This window comes from Dendropsophus ebraccatus, chromosome 9 (genome assembly GCF_027789765.1).
Source record: "Dendropsophus ebraccatus isolate aDenEbr1 chromosome 9, aDenEbr1.pat, whole genome shotgun sequence".
NCBI classification, from domain to species: domain Eukaryota; kingdom Metazoa; phylum Chordata; class Amphibia; order Anura; family Hylidae; genus Dendropsophus; species Dendropsophus ebraccatus.
The window spans coordinates 114,634,878-114,662,601 of record NC_091462.1 but is presented as its reverse complement, the minus strand read 5'-3'; the positions used below and the strand labels follow the sequence as shown (position 1 = coordinate 114,662,601).

Genomic DNA, 27,724 nt, shown 5'->3' with positions numbered 1-27,724 from the left:
TTACTTGTTCTGGGACGCTGTCTCGTGCTGATGACCTGTGGGGGGGGGGGGGGAGGCGCTGTAAATAAAATAACCTTCTCAGCAGGTCTCACTGTGTGTGATGACTTGGGTGATTGTCTCCAATATCATTTTCTACCATCGCTGCTCAAGTTACATAATAATCAGCCCTTCGAGTTGCGTTGATGATGCTTCTCAATACAGGAAAAACAAAAATGGCCAGCACAACCAATACCACTATTCACACTATGCAGGTGTGCCCTGCCATGGCTAAGTAGTTGAAGAAAAAAAAAAGGATTCTTGATGCTGCCATTAAATCTTTATCCACAATCAATATGCTAAACGGTAAAAAAATTTGGGAGGACCCTGTTCCCCGGATCCTTTGGCCAGCAGCCATCATCTGATACTGCAACTTACCCCCAAGCAGGGAGACACGCACAAAGCCCAAGGCTCCACCTTTATTATGACCTACTTATACATCATCTACATAACAGGATTACACAAGATGTCATCCTCCTGCCATGGCTAAGATACACACAAAACCGTGGGGGGGGGGGGGGGTTGCCTCCATTTGGCTGTGCACTCCACCCATAGCCTAAGAAGAGATTAGATGGATCCTGTATGCCCAATCTGTAAGCTTAGTATCCAAGAGAGGCCAGTGTAGGACCATCCCTCTGGGGTCACCTTAATTAACCCTTTGAGGACCAGGCCCAAAATGACCCAGTGGACCGCGCAAATTTTGATCTTAGTGCTTTCGTTTTTCCCTCCTCCCCTTCTAAGAGCTCCAGCACTCTGTTTTCTATCTACAGGCCATGTAAGGACTTATTTGTTACAGGAATAGTTATACTTTGTAGTGGCGTCATTCATTTTACCATAACATGTATGATGGAATTCCAAATATATTATTTATGAAGATATAAATAGGTGAAATCGCAAAAAAGAATGCAATATGGTAACGTTTGGGGGGTTCGTGTGTCTACATAATACACTATATGGTAACAGCGACATGATACTATTACTCTATAGGTCAGTCCGAACACAACCATATGCAGGTTACACAGATTCTCTAATGTTATATTTTTTTTAAAAATGAAATTCTTTTTTTTGGCAATTAGTTATAAATAAAATGGGCCTATTGTGACGCTTATAACGGTTTTATTTTTTCACCTATGGGGCTGTATGTGGTGTCATTTTTTCCGCCATGATCTCTAGTTTTTATTAATACCATATTTGTGAAGATCGGACGTTTTGATCATTTTTTTTTTTTTATATATATAATGTAACAAAATCGGTAATCCGCGCACTTTTTTCCCTCTTTTCGTGTACGCCGTTTACCGTTTGCAATGACGCTTGTTATATTTAATAGATCGGACAATTACGCACGCTACGGTATATTATATGTTTGTTTATTTATTTTTATAGGTTTTATTTATGGGAAAGGGGGGTGATTTCAACTTTTATTGGGGGAGGGGTTTTGGGGTAGTGTGTTAGTGTTTATAACTTTTTTTTTTTTTTTACACATTTGAAGTCCCTTTGGGGGACTTTTACATCCAGTACTTGGATTTTTACACTGATCATTGCTATGCCATAGGCATAGCATTGATCAGTGTTATCGGCGATCTGCTCATTGAGCCTGCCTGTGCAGGCTTAGTGCAGCCGATCAGACCACGTGGAGGCAGGTGAGAAACCTCCGGCGGTCCGTTTTACCGATCGGGACCCCCGTTGTCACACTACTGGGGTCCCGATCGGTAAGTGACAGGGGACTTCCCCTGTCACTTACACTTAAACGCCGCGATCGCTGCAGCGTGTCATTACCGGTAAGGTCCCGGCTGCTGATTGCAGCCGGCCCCCACCTGCTATGAAGTGCGCTCCGCTCCGGAGCACGCTTCATAGCGGGAGAAACACCCAGGGCGTACAGTTACGCCCTAGGTTGTGTGGGGACAGACTTCCATGGCGTAACTATACGCCCTGGGTCGTCTAAGGGTTAAAGTGGTGAGATGGTACATACTATTTGATCAAATGGCTTGTTCATAACCTTTTTTTTTTTTTTTTTTCAACAGCAGTTTTGCAATAGTAAATATTGTATACAGTAGGTCTTGGCAATTTCACACTTTTGCTTCTCATACACAGTCACTCATGATCTGTGATACTTCGGCAGAGTGGTCCACTATTCCACTGTAGAGATGTTTCCTAAACACAGGGATATAATGGAGAAGTGATGTATATGGCTATTTGCCCCTCCAATAGTCGTATGTCCTGGAGGGACAGTTCTTAATATTTTCATATGTCAAATTGAAAAATACAAAAACAAAATTTATTACATAAAACATTTGACAAACAAATAAACTTCTTGCCCCTCCATGTACGGCGCCGTCCGCCAGGATCGTCACTGAGCATCACAGGTACCATATCCTACTAATGTCAGCTACTCTGCCCTCTGCTGGGGAGGATGTCCCTTTACACTGCTGACATCATCCAGGTCACATCTGCCGCATAACGTTCTTTACCTTTCCCATTGCCTCACTTCTTAGACACCTTCATTAACTTATGTTTCGGAGGAGCCCACTTTAGATTGAGTGAATCCACTGCAGACAGGAGAGAGAAAGCAGTTTACACCAAAATAGTTTCCAGTCTCTTACATACAGTCATGGCCAAAAGTTTTCGGAATGACACAAATATAATTCTCACATGATCTGCTGCACTCTGGTTTTTATGTGTGTTTGTCAGATATTTTTATCATACACATATTATGAGTAACAAAAGCTTATAGTGACAAGTTAGAAAGAGTTACTGCAGAAAGTCTATAATATTTGCAGCTTCTTCTTCAGGACCTCTGCAATTCTCCCTGGCTGCTCTCAATCACCTTCTGGACCAAATCCTGACTGATAGCCGTCCATTGTTGCACAATCAATGCTTGTATTTTGTCATAATTTGTTGGTTTTTTATTTGTCCACCCGTCTCTTGATGATTGACCACAAGTTCTCAATGGGATTAAGATCTGGGGAGTTTCCAGGCCATGGACCCAAAGGGGGAGATTTATCAAAGGGTGTAAAATTTAGACTGGTGCAAACTGCCCACAGCAACCAATCACAGCTCCTCTTTCCTTTCAGCACTGCCTAAAGCTGAGCTGTGATTGGTTGCTGGTAGTGGTTGGTAGTTTGCACCAGTCTAAATTTTACACCCTTTGATAAATCTCCCCCAAAATCTCTATGTTTTGTTCCCTGAGCCATTTAGTTATCACCTTTGCTTTATGGCAATGTGCTCCATCATGCTGGAAAAGGCATTGTTGATCGCCAAACTACTCTTGGACGGTTGGGAGAAGTTGCTCTTGGAGGACATTCTGGTACCATTCTTTATTCATGGCTGTGTTTTTAGGCAAGACTGTGAGAGGGCCGATTCCCTTGGCTGAGAAGCAACTCCACACATGAATGGTTTCAGGATGCTTTACAGTTGGCATGAGACAAGACTGGTGGTAGCGCTCACCTCGTTGTCTCCGAATAAGCGGTTTTCCAGATGTCCCAAACAATTGGAAAGGAGATTCATCAGAGAAAATGACTTACCCCCAGTCCTCAGCAGTCCACTCCCTGTACCTTTTGCAGAATATCAGTCTGTCCCTGATGTTTTTCTGGAGAGAAGTGGCTTCTTTGCTGCCCTCCTTGAGACCAGGCCTTGCTCCAAGAGTCTCCGCAGTCTCACAGTGCAGATGCCCTCACACCTGCCTGCTGCCATTCCCGAGCAAGCTCTGCACTGCTGGTAGCCCCATCCCACAGCTGAAACACTTTTAAGAGACGGTCCTGGCACTTGCTGGTCTTTCTTGGCCACCCTGGAGCCTTTTTGGCAACAATGGAACCTCTCTCCTTGAAGTTCTTGATGATGCGATAGATTGTTGACTGAGGTGCAATCTTTCTAGCTGTGATACTCTTCCCTGTTAGGCCATTTTTGTGCAGTGCAATGACTGCACGTGTTTCTTTAGAGATAACCATGGTTAAAGGGGTTATCCAGCGCTACAAAAACATGGCCACTTTTCCCCCTACTGTTGTCTCCAGTTCAGGTGCAGTTTGCAATTAAGCTCCATTTACTTCAATGGAACGGAGTTTCAAAACCTCACCCAAACTGGAGACAACAGTAGGGGGAAAGTGGCCATGTTTTTGTAGCGCTGGATAACCCCTTTAACAGAAGAGAAACAATGATGCCAAGCACCAACCTCCTTTTAAAGTGTCCAGTGGGGTCATTCTTACTTAATCATGACAGATTGATCTCCAGCCTTGTCCTCATCAACACCCACACCTGTGTTAATGGAGCAATCACTGAAATACTGTTAGCTGGTCCTTTTAAGGCAGGGCTGCAATGATGTTAAAATGTGTTTTGGGGGATAAAGTTCATTATCTAGGCAAATATTGACTTTGCAAATAATTGCTGTTAAGCTGATCACTCTTTATAACATTCTGGAGTATATGCAAATTGCCATTTTGAAAACTGAAGCAGTAGACTTTGAAAAAATAATATTTGTGTCATTCTCAAAACTTTTGGCCATGATTGTATACAGGATATTAGCTGATGAACAGGCTCCTACCTGTAATGGGAGGTTTCTTATACTGGGCACTCTTAAGGTGTTCCTCCACCAGTTTGGGGGTGACACAGATGACATGTTGCCCCTTCCAGTATTTTACCATGTTCAGTGACTGTAGTGTTCCGATGATGTCGTTCTGTGTAATACTTGTCATTCGGCTGCAGGGAAAGAAAGAAGATGACGGATAGGAGTAGAGGACACGGGGTGCCTATGACAGCAAATAAGTACAGAACACTGGGGACAAGTATGTCAGGAGGCGTCATACAGACTTACCTCAGGTCCTTGATGGAGAGCGTCCCCCGGAAGTCTCGCAGGATCTCCAGCAGCACCCAGGACCAGTAGCTGCGGTAGCTCAGTTTGCCTAGGTCTGACAACGGCTTTTCAGGGGAGCCCACAGTGTTTTCCAGTTTTGAGAGTTCATAACCTGAATTACAGGAAATGATAATCAGTGTCCAGTCACAAGGAGCACACGCATATAACAGGAGACGGCTCTGACTTTATCTCTTACAGCTCCTGCCCTATCATCTCCTGTACTGGACACTAAATATACAGCTCAGGCACAGATCAGTAATTATAGCGTCTCAACAGATCAGCAACCCATGTAAGGAAAGATACGTTATAGAGAACAAGCAGGCAGTGTCCAGCACTATGACATATAAAACATCAAGATTTATTTCCATACACTCTTTTGGAAAATTGCAAAATGCAGTGTGGAGAGGACCAGTATAGTAAATAAGTGTGCCGAAGCACTCCTAACATCCAATCACTGGCCAAAGAGGGGACACCACTACAGGCCCTATTACACGGAAAGATTATTGTGCGAAATATTGTTAAATCGTTCGAATTTAAGTTCATCCTTCGGTGTGTATGCAGGCAATGATCAAACAACTAACGAAAATTCGTTTGTATGTCGCTGATCGCATCTTTTAAAATGGCCATAAAATCATTGTTAATCGTTTGCTTATCTTTTGGTGTATGTACACATCACTTGTTCGTAGACTTGAGTGCCCAAGTGATCGTAATTGCGATCGTAACTAGCGACTATAGTTCTGTGTATTATGGGGAATGATTTCAGGTCATTCCCAAAAGCAATTCATTGCAACTGTCATTAATCGGTGGAAATGAAAAATTGCTTTGTCTAATGGGACCCTTAGTCACTGACTAAGTGACCACTTATGTGTTGAGACCAAGCAGAAATGCTGTTAAGTGTGATCGGGCGCAATAATAGAGGCAGTAGTGAGGGATAGGGCAATAAGAGCAAGTAGGTCATGTTCCAACATCCATTCCAACATTTGCTCTACGATTGTACAAATGTTAGGGGAAAAAAAATCTTCATGGCTGATGGTACAGTAAAAATAAACTATACTAACTTATTTTGCTCTCCCACTGCTGAAGTCCCAGGGTCCCGATCCCCAGTCTGCCAAGCTGCTTCCCGTTTTATTACGACAATGCGGGAACTGCCGCGGCTCAGCCGATGATGAATAACTGGCACACCAATAGCCTCTGATGGCGAGAGTGTGGCAGGGGGCGCAGGACAGGTGAGAATCAATAATACTACAGCATCAGACATGAAGGAAAAAAACCTGATGTTTTTATTGTAAGATGTATTACATAACGTCTTTTTTATTCTCAAGTATCAATACCTGCAATCAGACAGAACTGAAATGGATATGCGCATCTGTGGAGAGGCTGGTTTTTTATTTTTAATTGTAACTTACTTCTATTAAAAAATCTCAAGTCTTCCCATACTTATCAGCTGCTGTATGTCCTACAGGAAATGTTTTATTTTCAGTTGGACATAGTGCTCTCTGCTGACTGTCCAGAGCAGGAGAGGTATAGACATACAGCAGTGCAATAAGTATGGGAAGACTTGAGATTTTTTTAATAGAAGTAAATAAAATAAATCTATATAACTTTCTGACAATAGTTGATTTGAAAGAAAAAGATTTTTGCTGGACAACCCCTTTAAGTTTTGGAGCAAACCTTTAAAGGGAACCATTCACCCCGTGGCCCCCGGCAGAAACTGACATACAGTGACATAAAGGTCAATATACTTACCACATCGCTCCCGGTCCCGTCCCGAAGCCCGTTGTTGACACGGAGAAATCGACGATTCTTCTTCTCGCGCCCATTATGGTAAGGCTAGGTTCACACTGCGTTTTCAGCATCCGTTTAACGGATCCGTTTTTTTAACGTCTAGAAAAATAGGGTCAGCAACGTTTTTTTGTCCCTTTTGGTCCGTCAAAAAAAACGGATCCGTTTTTTTTTATAATGGAAGTCAATGGAAAAACGGATGCACACAAATGAATCCGTTTTTTGCAATCCGTTTTTTATGCGTTTTTTTCAAAAAACGGATGCGTTAAACGGATGCTGAAAACGCAGTGTGAACCTAGCCTAATGAGCGCCGCCGGGTCCGAAGTCCAGCCTTCTCCCCGCCTCCGACACTTGATTGACGCCGGGTCCTCTTCCTCCTCGTCTTCTTTCTTCTCGCCGGATCCCGCGCAGGCGCCGTGACAGTCGTTTTCGGCGCATGCGCAGTTCACAATTGAAGCCGCTCCGCAGCTTCACTGTTTACTGCGCGTGCGCCGATTTGCTCGAACACCGTATCCTGTTTACCGCGCAGGCGCAGAAGAGGTGACGAGACCATCACAGCGGCGCCTGCGCGGGAATTCGGCAGAAGACTGAAGACGTCAATCAAGTTCCAGGAGGCGTGGATGGGCGGCGACGAGAAGAGGACCTCATGAATAAGTTGGACTCGTCCGTCGTTTCCTATGGACGTTGGACTCATCTCAGCTCATTACCATAATGGGTGGGAGAAGAAGAATCGGCGATTTCTCCGTGTCAACAACGGGATGCGGGACGGGACCGGGAGCAATGTGGTAAGTATATTGACCTTTATGTCACTGTATGTCAGTTTCTGCCGGGGGCCACGGGGTGAATGGTTCCCTTTAAGAAAGTGTAGCAGCAGTGCCGGCTTCACTAGAGACACTTACTGAATGCGATGAGGAACTTTCCATAGCCCCGCCGCTGGTAAGGGGGCAGGGTCAGGATACAAGCCACGTTGTTTCCATCCGGAGACTCTTTCTCCTGCAATGATACGGCTCCTATGAGTTATTGCTGAGATCACAAGATCAGGCCAATCTTCTCAATTCATTTCTCAGAAATTACCTTGGAGAAATAGCCCACAATGTGCGCTCCTTGACGGTCGACTTCAGTCAATATGTAGAAGACAAAAGGCTCCACGTCAAAGTAGAGAGTCTTGTGGTCCAGGAAGAGCTTGGCCAGGAGACACAGGTTTTGGCAGTAAATTTTGTGGTCTTTTCCATCCACCTCATACACTGAGATGTTGTTCTTTCTGTAGATTTCCTTCCCTGGAGGCTGCCGCCACTGACACAGGCCCTGGAAGATAACAGAGAGCGACAGTGAAGCCTGCACATACATGCCATTCATGTTACATCTGCTGCAGGATATGTTACACGTTATTCACCTGCAGTTAGACCGCAGGTTACTTATAACATTCTTATAAAGGTTAGTCAGGTGCTTAAAGTAGTCAGACAACAGAAACAGCGCGGTCTCTTACCAGGTGATAGCGATAACTCTTCTCGAACTTCATGTATTTCAGACAATACTCGCACACCCACAACTTTGGCTGCTTCCCATAATCCTCAGGGAATGGAGAAAAGTACCATGCGTCGATTTCGTAGTTTCCGATGTGGATTTTGTCTACATATTTAACCTTTGTGATCTGAAGATTAAGAAACATAGGAGACGGTTGGCAGGAAATTATCAGTGTAATGAGAGGAGTGGACGGCGACTTACGCCACCAGACATCTGTACTCGCAGTCACTCACCGCTTCATGCTCCTTCTCCAGGGCTGCTGTGGTGGGATCCATCTCTGCATAGGTCTGGAAAGGCAAGGGAAAAGGAAAAGAATAAGTGGAGGATCCAGTGCTACTCCTATGAAAATGCAATCAGTCCTGACCAAGTCCATGGTTTCATAAAGCTGGCTATACACCTTCAATAACCAATGTCTATACAACCATGTTCAATCGACGATAACTTCTATTCCCATGACAGATGTGTACATACTGCTTAGCTAAGCATGTTTATATTCTTAATAGGGAAAAAGAAATGAACCACTTCCAGACCCCTCTATCCTCTTCAGACTCCTCTGGCAGTATAATATTACATGTGATAACAAAGGATCAGCTTGCTGTAATCAAACATGCTGATCATTTTCCTTCTCTTGCCATCATCTGTTGTGTATGGAGGTATCCTGACTCTCCCATGTTAGGTTGGCCTATGCTGCCGACATTTCCCCTGATCACCAGGATGTAGGTGATAAACAGCGGACTTACTGCTCACCTTCTGCACGTGGTTGATCTCATCATGTTTCCTCTTCTGGTTTCTGGTGATCTTTCTCTCCGGCTGTTCGGACAACTCATTCAGGTATTGGTCAGTGTTCTTCTGAACTGCATCCTTTGCCGTCTTGGTCAGCGCTAGGCGATTCTTATCCACCCACTCATCTAAACGACGATTAACTAGAGAGAGGGGTTAAACGTTCACATCAGAGCCCCAAGGATATGACAGAAGCCGACATCTATATGTAAGGTTTACTTACAACCCACATAGTGCACATAGAACTCCTCTCTGCCTTCCTGCTCATTTAGCCGGGACTGGATCACCTCTGCCGAATCTGGAAACAACATTACATTACAGATTATACATACACAGGATAAACAGGAGATTATGCCCATATACATTATATTAGGGGATGCCTGAAGAAGAGCCTGTCCTGCATCCCTCATAACATGAAACCTATTCTGTTGCCTCCGGTCTCTTACGCCAGGTGTTGTCTGCTCTCCGGCATAAGTAGGTCTCGCCGATCTCCACAGTCACCTCCGGGTCTCTGCCTCCTGTGGCTGACGAGCCCGTTTCTCCTCCGGACACAACCTCGTCATCCTCTTCTTCTTTGACGCTCCCTTGCTCCATGCCATCTTCTTGGGATGGGAGAGGGTCATGCTGGTTCTCCCCGGCTCCTACCGCCATTGATTTGTGATCCTCAGGAACAGAATCGTCCATGGCCACGACTGGAATCTGTGTGCAGAAAATATATTTTAATGTATAGGCACCAGCAAACCAAAGGCCTGGTAAGAAAGGCCTGTGTATGATGTACACAGATTACCTGAGGGCAGCATGGTCATCATCCCACAATGCACCTTGTGTTGCACTGCATTGTAGGAGATGCAGCTTATTTCGTTCCTTCTCAATACCCCACAGACTCAACAGGACATTTTATGTTCTGCAGTTTTCAAGCCAACAGGAAATGAGTAGAAGTCTGATTGCTGCTCTGGGCGTGACTGGAGAATAATGCAATGTAATTGTCCTGTACTAATGATTAGCAAAGAACACAAAGGGAACAAAGGATTCCCACACACATGAATAGGTCGATCACATCAGATACAACCTCTCCTGTGTAAAAAAACTGCAGAGCATGTCAAGAAAAACAACACTGTGAATTTACTCACACCCTAAGTAAACAGAGTCGCCTTAAGTGCACGGCCAGACGGTAACCCAACAAGTGTCAGAGTGACGATCTATCATCAGCAAAGTAAGGACTATGGCATCACATCAACCCTGAGCCGAGATCAGCAAGTGTGGGACAGCTGCTGATCCCCCTGCCACCACCAAGCTCCTCCTCCTCACTGAGGCTCCTCCCACCAGTTCATTGATCCTCTATGCAATCTATAACACTATAAAGTACAATTTTTGTTCCCAGGTTTTGTTATATGTCACCTGCTTTCACCTCCGTCCTCGGACTCTGCGCCAAATTCTGCCTATGTCTTAGAATGGGAAAGCTCACGCCCCTCTGTTTTCTGCGCCTCTGCTCAAAGAACCGACATGTTAACTCTGAGCGGAGGTGCGTGAGCCCTCCCATTATAAGCCATAGCAGGTGGGATTTGGCTGAATCTCTGCGCTGAATCCGTAGTGTGAACGGGCCCTAAAAGCGTCAGAATTCTGCCTGCCTTAGTGTGTCAATGGGATGCCCGCGCCTCTGCTCAAAGAATTGACATGTCAATTCCTTGAGCTGAGAGCCGCACACAGCATTCCATTAACACACTGAGGCAAGCGGAATTTCGCCACTTTTACTCAGTGTGAACATACCCTAACAGCATAAAAATCGTGAATCAGCCCCTAAATATAGTCTCCCATCATGTTCTCCTTACACTGGCCTTGGTAACAGTGCTCAAAGTTCATTATGTCCTGTTAAAAGCTGGTCCTGTTGCAAAAGATTTTTGTAAAATTGGTACAAAGTGTAATGAGTATGGTACGGCCATGGATATAATTGTGCTGGCTGCAGGGAAGGGAGACACCTAGTGGGAAAGACTTCAGAGCTGCTTTATCTGCGGGTAAATGAAGCGATACACATTTATGTTGGGAAGGTTATGCCAGCTGGAGGTACAACCGTGCAAGGAGATCCGGGACTTTGGTGGCATTGACGGCTTGTAATAAAGCTTTGATTTTACATCAAGTACTACTACTCCCATCATTGAAGGTGTGATGTCCATCTAATGCAGTCAGCGCCACCAAAGTCCCGGATCTCCTTGCACGGTTATCCCTCCAGCTGGCATAACCTTCCCTTGATTCTCCACCAGGATCTCCCGGCCAAGCGGACTGGCTGCAAGAGGCTCAATATTTGATTATGCGGCGGTGTCGGGTTGGTAGCACGACCACCCCAGGGGAGCGGCTTCAAAGCCACCATTTTTATTCAAATATCCAGTTTGCAGTAACACACTATGGGGGACATGTATGAAAAGGCGTAAATGCCTTTTTAGGCGCAGATAGGGCAAATCGACATAAAAATATTCGCAAACTGTATTTTTGCGAATATTTTTTTCCCATCTGCCCCATCTGAGTGTAAAACAACAGTAACCATCTAACCCCTTCCCGACGCCTCATCTTCTAAGTTCCATAAGGTTTTTACTTTTCTATGGACAGTCATATAATTTGTGGCACAGGTTGCACCTTTTAGCGACACCCTTTTTTGACGGTAGAGTACAAAGGCATAAAAGAAAATATATTCAAAAGGCAAAACTGAAAAAAGTGGGGTGATTCAAAATTTAAATTTATAGGGGTGGGTATATATATATATATATATATATATATATATATATATATATATATATATATATATTTTATTAACTTTTTAGATCCCCTAGGAACCATTTTTTTCAGCACTCAACTGATCACATAGATCAAATTATTGCATAAAAACTGATTGAATTAAGCGTGGCATTTAAAGGGAACCTGTCACCCCCCGTGCCGGGGTGAAGGCCGCCCGACCCCCCCACTAGAGCCCCAGATACTTACCCCATCTCGCCAAGTCCCGCGCCTGGAGACGGTCCAGGGACGGAGACATCCTTGTTGGAAACGCCCGTCACGGGCGCTGCAGAGATGAGTCCGATGCCCATGGAGAATGACAGCTCCATTCATTCTTTATGGGCGTCGGACTCATCTAAGCAGTGCACGCGTGCAGAGCTTTCGACAAGGATATCTCTGTCCCGGGACCGGCTCCAGGCGCGGGACTTGACGAGATGGGGTAAGTAACTGGGGGTCTGGCGGGGGGTTGGCGGCCTTCACCCCGACACGGGGGGTGACAGGTTCCCTTTAAACAGGTAAAAAGGGTCGGTAGTGTCAATCGTGGCTGTGAAATGGGAGGAATGTCTCTCACAACACCCTAGATACAGAGGTGCCAGACCCCTTCAGCAGTGATGGAAGCACCAGGGATGGTGACATAGCTGAGTGCAGTTTACACAGGTAACAGCACATAATCCAGTCATCAGTTTAAGTGCGAATCTACATTAGATAAATCCAGCGACCTGAGCAATATGAAGCAAAGCCAAGTCATCGGGGTCAGGACCTCACTGCCAGTCTGGTGGGATCCTATGGACGGCAACAACTCCTCACTAGAAAGGTATCAGAAGAGGATTTCAGGAATGATTCTGGTGAACAGGAGAAGCACAGTCAGGAAACTGCAGCTGAATACATGTCCAAACCACAAAAGCCCGAGCACAGATGGGCAACAGCAGATGACCGGATCCAGAGTCATTGTGTATAGGGGAAACAGGAAAAAAAAGACTCCAGTGTTAAAAAGAGCAAAAATGTCACACAGCAGTGAACAAATATGACCAGTCAGATCAATCCAGATCTTTAAGGAGAAACATGGCGGTTCACACGGATCAAGATCTACATGAAGAAAATCGGCCAGTTAGACTAATCCAGATCTGTGTGAAGAAATATGGCCGGTCAGATGGATCCAGATCGCTGTGAAGGAACATTGCCAGTCACACAGATATAGATCTCTAAGGAAAAATATGGCCAGACAAATGGATCCAGATCTCTGCAGAGAAACATGGCTGGTCAGATGGATCCAGATCTCTGGAGAAACATGGCCAGTTCGACTGATCCAGATCTGTGTGAAGAAACATGGCCGGTCGCAAGGACCCAGATCTTAGTTGAGAAACATGGCCGGTCAGATGGATCCAGATTTCTGCAGAGAAATATGGCCGGTCAGATGGACCCAGATCTCTAAGGGAGAAACATGGCTGGTCAGATGGATCCAGATCTCTGCAGAGAAATATGGCCGGTCAAATGGATCCAGATCTCTGGGGAGAAACATGGCCGGTCAGATGGATCCAGATCTCTGCAGAGAAATATGGCCGGTCAGATGGATTCAGATCTTCGTGGAGAAACATGGCCGGTCAGATGGATCCAGTAGAAAGTGAGAAGAACAATGCGCCATCCACTCCTACAGATCTACAATACACGGTGAGAAGCCATACTGTCCACATGTGCTGATATTCTTGGAGAACGATCATCCATGTCTCTCCCGTAAAGCCACAACTCCCATGATCGTATACAAAGGTGAACAGGATACTATTCGACTCGGGTAATAAGTGTGTTTCACTACTGCCCCTACACAGCTGCAACAATCATCCACTTTGTACCGAAAAGAAGCACATACACGACTTTCCTTTTGCACAATGTTTAAATCTTCATTTGTTCATAAATTTCCACACATATAAATGGACATACTTAATAAGCAAATAATAACATCAGCGCTCTCTTGACAAAGGAAGTGGAAGCTCTTGAAACGTTGCAGGTGTATCATAGACGTAATGGAACTTACCATCTCTCCTCCGTGAACAGCATCCAACATGCCAAAGACTGAACCTGGACGTATGGATTTTCTCTGAGCCGCTTCGTGAGCACCGGGTGATATAACTATTTGCTTATTAAGTATGTACATTTATATGTGCTGAACAAATGGAGATTTAAACATTGTGCAAAAGGAAAGTCGTGTGTGTGAGTTTCTTTCTGGAACAAAGTGGACAGCTCCCATGATGCCCTGACAGCCTCCTGAGGGCCCGTGGTGGCCCAGCACTACTAGACATGGGGGTTCTGGTATAGGGGACACTCACCCTGACAGGATCCATCCAATATGATCTCAGAGCACGGCATCCTGGGATATTTAATCCATTGGTGTGGACATAATCTGGACTATTTTCTTCTGTAGAGCGGGACATAGATGACATGGTGGCGGTTATGTTGGTCTCATATACGGGGGAGGGGGTATAAAGTGGGTCTCATACGTGAGGTGCAGTTATATTGTGGATGGGTGGTGGTTATGTCAGTCTCATATACAGGGGGCGGTTAAAATTTCGGTCTCATAACTGGGGGAATCAGTTTTACTGTGGGTCTCATCTACGAGGGGCCGTTATAATGTGGGTCTCTTATACGGGGCCACACTCCACACCAGCACAGCCCCGCTCACTGGGTTCGGATGGGGATCGTTGTCCTGATCGGTAAACTGGTACGGTAAGAAGTGATTTTACTCCGTACACATTCCCAACAGGTTTACCACTACTTGCATGGATTGGAATTCATTAACCTGGGACTTGGAATAGACGTTGTCCTATGGATCATGAATTATGTTTACCGCATCTCCGGCACTACTCCGTGTATATTTATGGACGTATTTATTTATATGTAATATATATATATTTTATATATATTCATTCTTGCATGATCATGTGCTGATTCTGTGTATACTGGACCTATTTGACATTTGTTTGGTCACGGACACCCGAAGTCCTATGTGATTGTGACATCAGTTTACCCTTATATAGAGCATGTCTACTTCTTATGCTTGAGAAAGGCCTATATTAGACACCTTAGGCCGAAACGCGTTGCAATAGAGGGTATATAGTTTACTATACCATCTTCATGGTTTTATGATCGATGGCTGCACCTTCATGTGCAAACCCGATACTCCAGCGCTGATCCGGTTACGTCGGGTTTTCTCATGATGGGGGCAGTTAGAATGTGGGTCTCATATATGGGGGAACGGTTATAATGTGGGTGTCGGGGTGTCTTATGATGGGAGGCAGTTATAATGTGGGTCTAATGTATGGGGGGGCAGTTATAATGTGGGTCTCATATGGGAGGTGGTTAGAATGTGGGGAAGGATCGGCGCGGTGTCTTGTGATGGGGGGGCCAGTGTACACATTGGGGGAGATTTATCAAACATGGTGTAAAGTGAAACTGGCTCAGTCGCCCCTAGCAACCAATCAGATTCCACCTTTCATTCCTCACAGACTCTTTGGAAAATGAAAGGTGGAATCTGATTGGTTGCCGGGGTGACTGAGCCAGTTTCACTTTACACCATGTTTGATAGATCTCCCCCAATGTATTTCCAGCAGATATCGCTGTACGATGGCCGTTGTTATAGAACTTACAAGAAAACTACAATAAGTGATGACTAAACTTTATTGCACAATTGTGTCCGATATTACGATATGTGGTCACACATTTTCTACCAAAAATCAACCTTAAGGCCGTATTACCTCATCAATCACATGACCAGCTCGTCTGACGTCACTCCGCAGATAATTCGGTCACCGGGAAGTATGGCTGCCCCGCTGCTTCCCGCGCCTCAGCGCCCGGGGGATCGCCTTTTCCTCCTCACAGATACAGACGCAACTCTCGGGTGTCTCACCCGAACGTAGGCCGCGAAAAACTGACGGAAGTGCGTCACTGGTCATGTGATGAGTGTTCCACGCTATGGATTGGCGGCCATCTTTCTCCCGGGCACAGCTCTGCTATCTCTATTGTGTGAGGGCAGGCACCCCGCGTTTAGCTCCTCCCGAGTCTTTGTGTGGGTGAGGCGCATGCGCACTTCGTCGAGGCTCGGTTTCCGCAGTGAAGGTGTCGGTGTGCTCTGCAGACGTCGTGTCCTCGTCATCCTCCGTGTAGGCCCGGTACCGCCGCTGCAGCAGCTGTTCTCCCTCCAGTCACACGGTCTCTAGGCGCCCCCTGTGTGAGAGGTGACAGTCTCCAGGCCCCCCTGTGCCGTTTCCCGCGCTCTCCCGCCCGCTAGATCACGTGTCCCGCAGCTATGGCCTCCACAGCGCAGACCGACATCTCCTCAGAGCTGGAGAAGAAAGAGGTCCCGGCGGCCGGGGAGGAGGCGGACAACAACCCCGAGGAGCCCATGGACGAGGACGACGAAGAGAACGAGGACGGAGATGGAGATGACGGGGACGTGGAGGAAGATGTGGTCGTCCAGATTGGGGCCACCTACTCGTGTAGGAGACAGGACGGCAGCTACCGTGAGTCACCGGTATATATGTATACCCCCCCGTGTTTATATATATATATATATATATATACTACTGTATACCGCCCGTGTGTGTATATATATATATATATATATCCCCCTATATACTGCCGCCCCCCCCCAGTGTGCGAATGTAGCCATACCTCTATATACTGCTCCCCCCCGTGTGCGAATGTAGCCATACCTCTATATACTGCCCCCCTGTGTGCGAATGTAGCCATACCTCTATATACTGCTGCCCCCCCTGTGTGCGGATGCAGCCATACCTCTATATACTGCTGCCCCCCCTGTGTGCGGATGCAGCCATACCTCTATATACTGCTGCCCCCCCTGTGTGCGGATGCAGCCATACCTCTATATACTGCTGCCCCCCCTGTGTGCGGATGCAGCCATACCTCTATATACTGCCCCCCTGTGTGCGAATGCAGCCATACCTCTATATACTGCCCCCCTGTGTGCGGATGTAGCCATACCTCTATATACTGCCCCCCTGTGTGCGGATGCAGCCATACCTCTATATACTGCCCCCCTGTGTCTGAAAGTAGCCATACCTCTATATACTGCCCCCCTGTGTGCGGATGCAGCCATACCTCTATATACTGCCCCCCTGTGTGCGGATGTAGCCATACCTCTATATACTGCCCCCCTGTGTGCGGATGCAGCCATACCTCTATATACTGCCCCCCTGTGTCTGAAAGTAGCCATACCTCTATATACTGCCCCCCTGTGTGCGGATGTAGCCATACCTCTGTATACTGCCCCCCTGTGTGCGGATGTAGCCATACCTCTATATACTGCCCCCCTGTGTGCGGATGCAGCCATACCTCTATATACTGCCCCCCTGTGTGCGAATGCAGCCATACCTCTATATACTGCCCCCCAGTGTGCGGATGCAGCCATACCTCTGTATACTGCCCCCCAGTGTGCGGATGCAGCCATACCTCTGTATACTGCCCCCCAGTGTGCGGATGCAGCCATACCTCTGTATACTGCCCCCCTGTGTGCGGATGTAGCCATACCTCTATATACTGCCCCCTGTGTGCGAATGTAGCCATACCTCTATATACTGCCCCCCTGTGTGCGAATGTAGCCATACCTCTATATACAGCCCCCCTGTGTGCGAATGCAGCCATACCTCTATATACAGCCCCCCTGTGTGCGAATGTAGCCATACCTCTATATACTGCCCCCTGTGTGCGAATGTAGCCATACCTCTGTATACTGCCCCCCTGTGTGCGGATGTAGCCATACCTCTATATACTGCCCCCCAGTGTGCGGATGCAGCCATACCTCTGTATACTGCCCCCCAGTGTGTGGATGCAGCCATACCTCTGTATACTGCCCCCCAGTGTGCGGATGCAGCCATACCTCTGTATACTGCCCCCCAGTGTGCGGATGCAGCCATACCTCTGTATACTGCCCCCCTGTGTGCGGATGTAGCCATACCTCTATATACTGCCCCCCTGTGTCCGAATGCAGCCATACCTCTATACTGCCCCCCTGTGTGCGGATGCAACCATACCTCTATATACTGCCCCCCAGTGTGCGGATGCAACCATACCTCTGTATACTGCCCCCCAGTGTGCGGATGCAGCCATACCTCTGTATACTGCCCCCCTGTGTGCGGATGTAGCCATACCTCTATATACTGCCCCCCTGTGTGCGGATGCAGCCATACCTCTATATACTGCCCCCCTGTGTGCGGATGCAGCCATACCTCTGTATACTGCCCCCTGTGTCCGAATGTAGCCATACCTCTGTATACTGCCCCCCTGTGTCCGAATGTAGCCATACCTCTGTATACTGCCCCCTGTGTCCGAATGTAGCCATACCTCTGTATACTGCCCCCCTGTGTCCGAATGTAGCCATACCTCTGTATACTGCCCCCCTGTGTCCGAATGTAGCCATACCTCTGTATACTGCCCCCCTGTGTGCGAATGTAGCCATACCTCTGTATAACATGGCCACCTGCACTCCGGAGCTCTCTACCATACTCAGTCTTCATCACTCTGTATAACATGGCCGCCTGCACTCCGGAGCTCTCTGCCATACTCAGTCTTCGTCACTCTGTCCTCTGTATAACGTCGCAACCTGCACTCTGGAGCTCTCTTCACTATGTGCAGCGCTCATTGTTCTGTCCTCTGTATAACATGGCCGCCTGCACTCCAGAGCTCTCTTCACCATACTCAGCCTTCATCACTCTGTCCTCTGTATTACATGGCCACCTGCACTCTGGAGCTTTCTTCAGTACATGCAGCATTCATCGTTCTGTTCTCTGTATAACATGGCCGCCTGCACTCCGGAGCTCTCTCACCATACACAGCGTGCATCCCTCTGTATAAGGGTACGTGCACACTACAGAATGGCGACAGATAACCCTTTGTGCATTCCGCAGCTTGCACCCGCCAGCGGACTGTGGCAGGCGTGCGTGTCTCCACCAGTGTCTTATATTCTGGTTATTCATGAACAGGTTAATTCTTTGGATGGACGACAGAATCCGCCCGTGCATAGAATGGAGTCTATGAAATGGGTGGAGATGCGCATGCTGCGGGTGAGTGTGAGCTGCGGAATGTGCACCGGGTTATCCGTCGCCATTCCGTCGCATGCACGTACCCTTATATGGTTATGCGTTGCCATTTCGTAGTGTGCGCGTACCCTCACATTGCCGCCTTTGCCCACATTGTAATTTGTACATTTTCTGTTTCTCACAGATGACGCAGAAGTTGTGAAAACCAGAATGAACAAGCAGGCTGGCCGGGAGGAGTTCTATGTGCACTATGCTGGTTGTAAGTACTCCGGTGGGGAGGGAGCAATGCACTTACGTTACTCTAATGTTCTCTTGCAGCATTTCGTTGGTACCTGAGTTATAGGGCGACCGCTCAGTTATTTTAAGGCGCCGTACTCTTGGATACATCTAATCCCACATTCTGGAGCATCTCATCAGTCACGTAAACCAAACCTCAAGCTTTTGGACTATTTCAGTAACAGTCTCATCTTCCATTGCCCCTTGAGTCAGTGACGTGACCAACTGTCCGTATGGAAATTTTCTCCCCCCTCTTCGTCCAGTGTAGCCATTCTAACTAGTCTGTATTTGGCGCTGGACTAGACTTCTGTACTGATTCTGTGTCGATCACTTTATCGGATCTGTCTGTCTCCTATCAGTAGTTCCTTTTTGCTGATGGGTGGCTTCATTGCGAAGAAGTTCCATGTGAGCTGTAAATGCGTTCACACATCAGCACTACTTTGAGAGGACTCTTTAACACGTAAATGTCCATGTTACACAGGAACTTAACAAATACAGATCGAAAACAGGCCTTTGGCTTCATTCCTGGGCTGCAAGTGAGTGACGATCTGTTTGATCGGCGCCTGCTCACCGACCCTATTACACAGCTTGATAATCTCGCAGCCATGGCTGCATGAACATTGCTGGCGGCCTGAGAGGCATGCGGCTGACAGCAGATTATCATTCAACATGTCGAAAGATGGCGATCATCTGACAAGCGAGTGTTTACTCACTCATCTGCTGATCACTTAACTAATTGCACGGGGAGACCTCTGCCTGATTTGGCAGGTAATCTCTGTGTTAGCGTCATTTCCCCAGTTCTCTCTGGCTCGGCCCTTCCCTTATCCAGCGCAGCACCTGCTGCCTTCATCCTCTGCTTTTATACTGGTACTATCGTCTGTATCATAAGATCTGAGCCAAGTGAATGTGTTTTTTGGGGGGGGGTTTTTGTTTGTTTTTTAATACAGGATTGGGATGTTTTTACTTTATATAAATTTTCAGGCAGACTGTAGCCCTGCTCTACCTCATTACTGCCACTATGTGCCCCTGATTTGAAGTATACAACCTGATCCAGATGGGTTTTTCTTTAGCTTTTTACTTGGCTCAATTTTTTATTTTTTTTTAAATCTGTTTAGTAGCTAAGTGTCCAACTTAGATACTCGTGGCTTCTGGCACATTGCGCATCATGTTCAGTGTTTTTCTTTACGCGTTGGTCTATGTTCAGTTGCCCGATCATTGCAGCTTATGGGGGCAATTCTGCTGCAGACGCCCCATTGTGGTGCCCGCTAGCAGCTCCAGACTCTACAACTCGGTAAGTTAGATCCCACAGCGCTCCCATCTTAATGTTATATTATGAAATTATGTTGTAAGTTCAACTTTCCCTTCACAGTGAATCGACGACAAAACGAATGGGTTGACAAAACGCGTTTGGTGATTCCTAAACCTGCGAAGGAGGAGGCTGACGTGGCAAACGGTACCGGCTCGGACGTCACCGAGAACGGGAAGACTCCCCAGAAACGTAAAAGCGATGAAGAGGAACCAGAACCGAAGGTAACGCGAGCCTCAAATGTGTCAGTCTACTCCAGCAGTGCTCGCCACATCCATGGGATGGTCTGTAATGCCACGTCTCCTTGTCTGTTGCCGCCCCATAAATAAACTGTTTAACCTCTTCAATACTGAGATCATATATAATAGGATGTCTGTCAATTCTTTTTCATACATGGCAATTGGTTTTGGGGGTTTTATTTTTAAAATCCACTTTTTTCCTAAACAAATATTTAGCAGTGTCAATCTGCTGGCACCTGCACGATCACTAGAATGAAGGGGCTACATCATCACCAAGACTGTTACCAAACACCTCGCTATTCACCCTGCTGCTGTCTAGTAAACTGCAGCATGGGCTCCATTGAAGCCAATATGGTTGTGCTTCAGTATAATACTTTATTGGAAGTGACGCTGACTGTCCCCTTCTTTCTTGTGATAATTTGGCCCGGTGTTCATTTCCACCTTATTTCTAACCCATTATACACGGGGGCTGTATTTTTATTCCCCCCCTTTTCTGCCAGAGCAGATAACCGATGCAGTGAGTTATTCTGCTGTACTTGGCACAACTATCTACAACATGGTCATCAATTCATTTGTGCTCAATGTAATATCACAATCCTCCTGCAGTGGCTGCTTACATCTTACCCGCTACAGCAGCCAGACCTGAAGTGATCAGCTGATCTCCAGCAGGTCCTTGTGCACAGCAGAGATTGTCTGCTGAAGTAGAGTTGGAATCATTTGTTAAATTTCTCTGCCAATCATGGTCACATACATGTATCCCGTGTGGTCTCTCTCATGTTACATGGCACAGCTATTGAACCATGCTAGGTTTTGGCATGGTTTTTTTCTGCACTGGAAATAGTAGGACATGTTTTATAAATAAATGGCACAGACTTTCTGCTGATGGTGTTCAGGCTTTATCACTTCTGCCATTTCTGGCTTTCTGTTCAGTCCCAGGAAGAGAGAGCTGAAAATTACAGAAGCCAAATCCGTCCAGTGGTGTCCGATGGGCTGTGATGACTAAAATGAAATCCATCTGGCTCTGTCATAATGTTTTTCATTTTACTAGAGACGAGGGCGCCACATGATGCAGAATTTTCTTTTCCTTGTAACAGAGACTTATAATGAAGTCTCCGATGCAGACATGAGCAGATCATTAAGCTGGTTAAATGCCTATTGACCCAGCTACTATTTTTCCTCATATCCTGCAATATACACTCCCAGGCTGGGCATTCATGTGTTCTCAATGAGGAAAGGGGAGAAAGCTGCCGCCAGCCACCTGATGGCAGCTTATCGCCCTGAGAATAAAGGGATCTGGAAGTTGAAATGCCTGACCCTTCTCTCCTCTGACATTCACCACTGTATGCATTAGATGATCGGTGGGTTTGGCCAACACTTTAAAGTATATGGCCAGTTTTAGCTTTGGGCCTCAGGTTTCTGTGCTCGCCTTGTAAGGGCTGTATTAGGGGGGCAGGTTGCCGCCTGGTGTGAGCACCAGTCAAGTGAGCTGGTACTCATTTACTGAGCCTTTTAAATGCCTGCATCATTGTGCAGACAGGGCCACAAGAACGATTTTGAGCTGGCCTGTTGAACTGTTCCTTAACCAGACATCTATATTACAGGAATGTGTGGCCAATGAGCAGGCTTAAAAGATGTGATCAGCCAATATACCCATATATCCTCAATCGTCGGCTGATTTGCTGGGCCTAACTAACAGTGTAATGTTGACCTGTCCGGCCAATAATTAACCTGTTTAACAGCCCCTGGTTACATACTGTACACATATGTATTGGAGCTTTGTTTGTCATTCAGCTGTCAGATCTGCATTGTTTTGAGCTTCACAACAAACATACCTGCATTCCTGTCTTCTGGAGCAATCCCGAATGACAAACTCTGCTTTGCAACATTTGTCTAAAATTTTATCCCAAAAAAACTTCTAAAACTCAGATCATTTCATACCTGTTAAATACAATGACCACATGGCAAAACTACTTATATTTGTTTGGTCTTTTGCCTATAAGCTCTTAAGTAACTATAACATTGATATTTGTATTAAGAGATTGCATCCACATGCAGTGAAAGGATAGGTTCACACAGTGGCCGGTTCTGCTGCAGATTAGTCGCTGAAAATCTGCAGTGTTTCTGCCCCAAAATCAAAAATTAAAATGCGTTTAAAATCCATTGTGGAAAATCTTAAGCAGATCTGCATTGTGTGAACGTACCTCAAAAGTGAAATGTGTGCATTGCATGGGAATGGGGTTACACAATGGACATGCTGCAGCACAGGATTTTTGTCCTGCATCTCTTTCACTAATGCGTGAAGTCTGATCTGAATCTTAATATGTAGATTTTTTTTTATCAAATTTTTCTTATATTTTGTTTTAATAAAAATTACAGTGTACACTAACATTACAGTCCAAAATTTAACCGCATCTACTATGGGTACATCAATGTGGCGAATTATCCGTAGAAAACTGAGTTATCCATGGAAGTAGACTTGTAGTAACACTCTGTGATTGCATACAACTGAAACATACGAACTAAAAACCAAAAACTGAAGATCAAAGGGAGTGTCATCTTATTTTAACTTAACTAGGTTTATCACTGTTCCAAGTAGTTTTTGTTTGAGGTACCAGTTGGTGAATCGGAAGGTCTCATGCAGTTTTTTTTCTTTTTGTGCCATTAGTCGTAGTGTTGATTTTCCACATGTAAAGAAGAGCCAATGCTCTAGAGATCAGCTGGGGTTTTATCCAATGCACAGAAGTCGACTTGCTCTGACCCATTCCTCCAAATAGGCCATCCGTGCACAGATGACAGCCCCAACACGGATCCATAACTCCTATGGCTTTGTGTATGGGGCCATAGAAATCTATGGGCCTGTAATTGCTGATCAGGAATTGTAGACAGAATTCACAGCTGTGTAGAAGGGGCCAACTACTTTAGGTGCGATTTATTTTTCTAGAGAGATTTGTTGTCCTGCACTGATTTAATGGTTTGGTTGGAAATAAGCGATGCCTGAGGTGTCTGGAGCCTTTACATGTGACCAAAACACCCAATGTGGTTAATCTCCTGGATACATTTCATTTGGGGTTTAGTAACCCCTGTGGTACTATATATGCTGCATGCATTGTGTTTCAATATTATTTTGGTGGTTTTGTGTAAATTCCAGCTTGAAGAGAGATTCCAGCTTTTTGATACAATCTTGTATTCTTTTCACCATATTCAATTTTTTTTGTATTCGTTATGCAATAATCCTGTACAGACCAAGCGGCAGAGGTGCAACGGCAGCCTAATGCTGGTTCGGCCAGGCGCAGTGCCACAAAGATGCCAAGTTGCAATGTGAGAACATCTATTTCGTTTGCTATGGCGGATGGCCTCTACAAGCTTTGTGTTTTTTCAAGAGCCATTCCTATCAGGCTTCATCTAATGAACTTCACACTTTTCATTTCAGCTGAAGCAGATTATCCAATCCTCTCTCATGTCTTTATGCATTTAGCCCACTGACCCTCATATTCTGTTCTTCTAGAAAGTTAAGGTTGAGAACTCTGTGATGGCGTCCGGTGATTTTGCAGAAGAGTTGACTTGCCTTCTGTGCAGCGAGCTCTTCAAGGATCCTGTGATGGTGGAGTGTGGCCATAACTTCTGCCGTAACTGCATCGACAAGGCGTGGAATGGCCAGGAATCCTTCACCTGCCCTGACTGTAAGGAAGTCATTACTGACAAGAGGTACACCACCAACCGGGCCCTGGCTAACCTAGTGAAGAAGACTGTTGGTACCACTGCCGCCCCTGCTAAACCTACTGAGAAGCCGAAACCTGCCGAGAACTGTCCGGAACATGATGAGAGGCTGAAGCTATACTGTAAGGATGATGGGACCCTGAGCTGTGTCATCTGCCGGGACTCTCTGAAACACGCAAGTCACAACTTCCTGCCCATTCTGGATGCAGTGGGAGTCTACAAGGTAAGTTATAAGAATATGCTTCCCAGATCTTGATGGCTGCAGATCTTAGATTTGCTTAGACATTATATTACTTCATCTTCAGGCGGAGCTATCTGCCATCGTGGCTCCATTAGAAGAAGCCCTGAAAGTGACAGAGCAGCTGACAACCCAACAAGGCGAGAAGGTTGAGCAGCACAAGGTGAGTGATCGGCCCCTGTGCGCCTAAATACATAACAGGACCGTTCATCTATCTTTTCCAGTAGATAACACTTGACTCAACATATGTCTTCCCTGTAGAAAAACATATCCGAGTTCAGGGATCACATTGTGTCAGAGTTTGAGAAGCTGCAAGCTTTCCTGAAAGAGCGAGAAGAGAAGCTTCTGGAGCAGCTTAAGGAACAGGGAGAAAGCCTCCTGAAAGAGATGGAGGCCAACATGGTGAAGATGCAGGAGAACCAGGACAATATTAAAGAGACAATCACTATGGCCAACGAGAGGGTGAACGATACGGACTCCATCTCTTTCCTCACTGTGAGTGCTGCTGTCTGTAATCCTGTGAGCTCCTGGGAGGTTTTATGGTGCTGGCTCTGTCTAGTTTGCTAATAGTTTTTTCTTCCATTGCAGGACATCAAGTCTTTTATTGAAAAGTAAGTTCCTTTTGTAGTAAATAGTAATATTGGTGATGTGCATTAGGCAGTAGACGGCATGTGACATTCTTGCCTCTCTTCAGGTGCCAGGAGCAGCAGAAGGAGGTGATGTCTTCAGGGAACAGCCTGCTCTCCAAGGATCTGTGTCAGGGGACGTTCCGAGGGCCCATTCAGTATACTCTGTGGAAGCAGATGAAATCTTTTGTTGTTCCAAGTAAGTTCTGACAGTCATAGTAATAAGAACCACCCAAAAAAAATCTTTGCTGCCCTTTACTCTTGATTCTGCATCTTATTCCATACTTATTGATGTAAACCTCCAGATTTGTGTAGGCTTCGTTAAAATGATCGATTTTGCATAGCATATGATCACTCTGATTGACATTTGCTGTATTTTTCAACTGTTCCTATAATGCAACATGTAGTGCCCAGCCTGGCTTACCCTAAAAAAAGGTTAGTGAAAGTCCTTTGGCTACTTAGCCAAATGGTAGCTGAAAAACCTTCGCTGACATCACCGCACTGTGGCCAGAATAATTTCATAATAATGGAGGGGATAGTGGGAATAAGATAGGTGTGTAGCTTCATATGGAGGTCCTTTAGGGTGGGCCTTAATGATGGTGGAAAGTAGATCCTTCATCCAAGGCTACGTTGTCTTTACCAGGGTAAGCGCTCCTGGTGTCTATATTGTGCAGTGGTTCTGATTATGGGATCTCTTCAAAGTGCACTGCTAACAATCTGCAGCCTGGCAAAGTTTGACCATTTTAATCTTGACCCCTGCCTACTGCCAAGTCACTGTACACACCAATTGTTATAAATACCTCAGGTTTTTGTAGGATGCAGAACAGGATTATATACTTTTATTATGTGGTGATATCATGGATGAGCTTAAATAATCTGCTGTTTACTCTGTTAGCCGTACATACATACACACACACACACACACACACACACACACACACACACACACACACACATACATACATACATACATACATACATACATACATACATACATACACATATTAAACACACACACATACATATATATATGTGTGTTTCTAGGCATTAAGTGAGATTCTTCTTTGAGCTGGTAAATGTCAGCCTAAGGCTCCGTTCACACGGAGCAAAACTGGTGGAGTCCCGCCAGCCTCCATGTCATGATGGGAGTCTATGGGAGGCTCACACGCCTACTTAAGCCTCTCATAGACTCATTATGCCATGTGAACGGAGCCTAGAACTGGTGCAGTAGACTGTATAATACTGTATTCATCTTAACAACCAATTGAGAGCTCCAGGAATATAATCTTTATTACTTTATTCTAAAGTAGTCAGATACAAATTTATTTGCCTGGCATAATCTAGATGGCTGTTCAGTGACTTAATAGACAGGATATAGTCACTGGATGTCGGCACTGAAGTTTATGCATCTGCCATATGCAATGTTTAGCAGGCTGGCGTGAGACTGTTCAGACTGTCACAGACCTATGTTAGTTTCATTTTAAAGAAGCCCAGCATGGGGGGGGGCATAATAAAGAAGGTATATTTACCCATCCTGGTGCCCGTCCAGTGTAGCATCCTGCTCCTGGACCCTGCTGACAGTTTGAATATCTCCACAGCTGCTACATCACAACATGGCTGACAGATGCTCAGCCAGTCATTGACTGGGGCAGGACACCGCTGCAGTAGCTGATTGGCCAAGCAGGCTAAATCCCACCCTTTGGTAACATTTTAGCTGGGTCGTGGTTGTACCCTGAAGCTGAGAGAAAGCGACATTTTAGCAGTTTGATACTAGTAGGCAGTTGTTTAATGAATCTGTAAGCTAAAATGGTCGACTCTTCTTAATATGTCTCATTTCTTTTTTTTCCAGATCTGACTCCAATGTTGCTGGATCCTGCCTCTGCTCACCCCAACCTAGTATTGTCTGATAATATGACCAGTGTTAAATATGGAGACGCTAAACTCCAGGTCTCTGACAATCCCAAACGCTTCAGTCAGTGCATCTTGGTTCTGGGCGCTCAGGGCTTTGATTCTGGCCGCCATTATTGGGAGGTGGAAGTGGGAGACAAGACTGCCTGGGATGTTGGTATGGCCAGCGAGTCCAGTAACCGCAAGGGTAAGATCAAGCTGAATCCCAAGAACGGCTACTGGGCCATCTGGCTGAGAAATGGCAACGCCTACAAGGCTCTGGAGTCTCCTTCCAAGACCTTGGTCCTGAAGACCAAGCCGAAGAGAATTGGGGTTTACATTGATTACGAGGGAGGTCAGATTTCCTTCTATAACGCTGATGACATGACTGCTATCTACACGTTCAGGGCCACGTTCACAGAGAAGCTGTATCCTTACCTGTCCCCGTTTCTGCATGATTCCGGCCTCAATGTTTCCCCCCTGCGTTTTGTCCATGAGTGATACCAGTGCTACATTCCTAAAGCAAATTTTTTGTTTTGTTTAACTTGTTATGCCAGGAAAAATTGTTAAAATGTTGCGGTTTAGAATTCTTGTTTAGTTTACAACATTAATTTCTTAAATTTTTATTTTATATGGAAATAAAATGTTCAGTAATTGTCAA

At 45.8% G+C, this 27,724-nt stretch overlaps 2 protein-coding genes across 2 annotated transcripts; one reads left to right on the top strand and one right to left on the bottom strand.

The window, feature by feature from the left end:
• Positions 1–2,289: 2,289 nt before the first annotated feature.
• On the bottom strand, positions 2,290–15,932 carry KAT8 (lysine acetyltransferase 8). Its single transcript, XM_069984620.1, has 11 exons — positions 15,475–15,932; positions 9,412–9,664; positions 9,189–9,263; positions 8,933–9,108; positions 8,419–8,472; positions 8,148–8,312; positions 7,736–7,966; positions 7,561–7,654; positions 4,841–4,991; positions 4,571–4,725; positions 2,290–2,582 (listed from the first exon to the last, which is right to left on the bottom strand). The coding sequence occupies exons 2-11, from the start codon at positions 9,647–9,649 to the stop codon at positions 2,518–2,520; spliced, it is 1,404 nt and encodes a 467-aa protein (XP_069840721.1). The 5' UTR covers positions 9,650–9,664; positions 15,475–15,932; the 3' UTR covers positions 2,290–2,517.
• Positions 15,750–27,724, top strand: LOC138801610 (nuclear factor 7, brain-like). Its single transcript, XM_069984617.1, has 9 exons — positions 15,750–16,239; positions 18,959–19,033; positions 20,420–20,580; positions 24,101–24,535; positions 24,618–24,713; positions 24,812–25,045; positions 25,139–25,161; positions 25,245–25,375; positions 27,026–27,724. The coding sequence occupies exons 1-9, from the start codon at positions 16,026–16,028 to the stop codon at positions 27,562–27,564; spliced, it is 1,908 nt and encodes a 635-aa protein (XP_069840718.1). The 5' UTR covers positions 15,750–16,025; the 3' UTR covers positions 27,565–27,724.

Coding starts and splice junctions, on each gene's coding strand:
- KAT8 (XM_069984620.1), bottom strand. CDS start 9,649: ATGGACGATTCTGTTCCTGAGGATCACAAATCAATGGCGGTAGGAGCC. Junction 9,264..9,411: donor GAGAGCAGACAACACCTGGC/GTAAGAGACCGG, acceptor TGTTGTTTCCAG/ATTCGGCAGAGGTGATCCAG. Junction 9,109..9,188: donor CTATGTGCACTATGTGGGTT/GTAAGTAAACCT, acceptor CCCTCTCTCTAG/TTAATCGTCGTTTAGATGAG.
- LOC138801610 (XM_069984617.1), top strand. CDS start 16,026: ATGGCCTCCACAGCGCAGACCGACATCTCCTCAGAGCTGGAGAAGAAA. Junction 24,714..24,811: donor AGAAGGTTGAGCAGCACAAG/GTGAGTGATCGG, acceptor TCTTCCCTGTAG/AAAAACATATCCGAGTTCAG. Junction 25,046..25,138: donor ACTCCATCTCTTTCCTCACT/GTGAGTGCTGCT, acceptor CTTCCATTGCAG/GACATCAAGTCTTTTATTGA.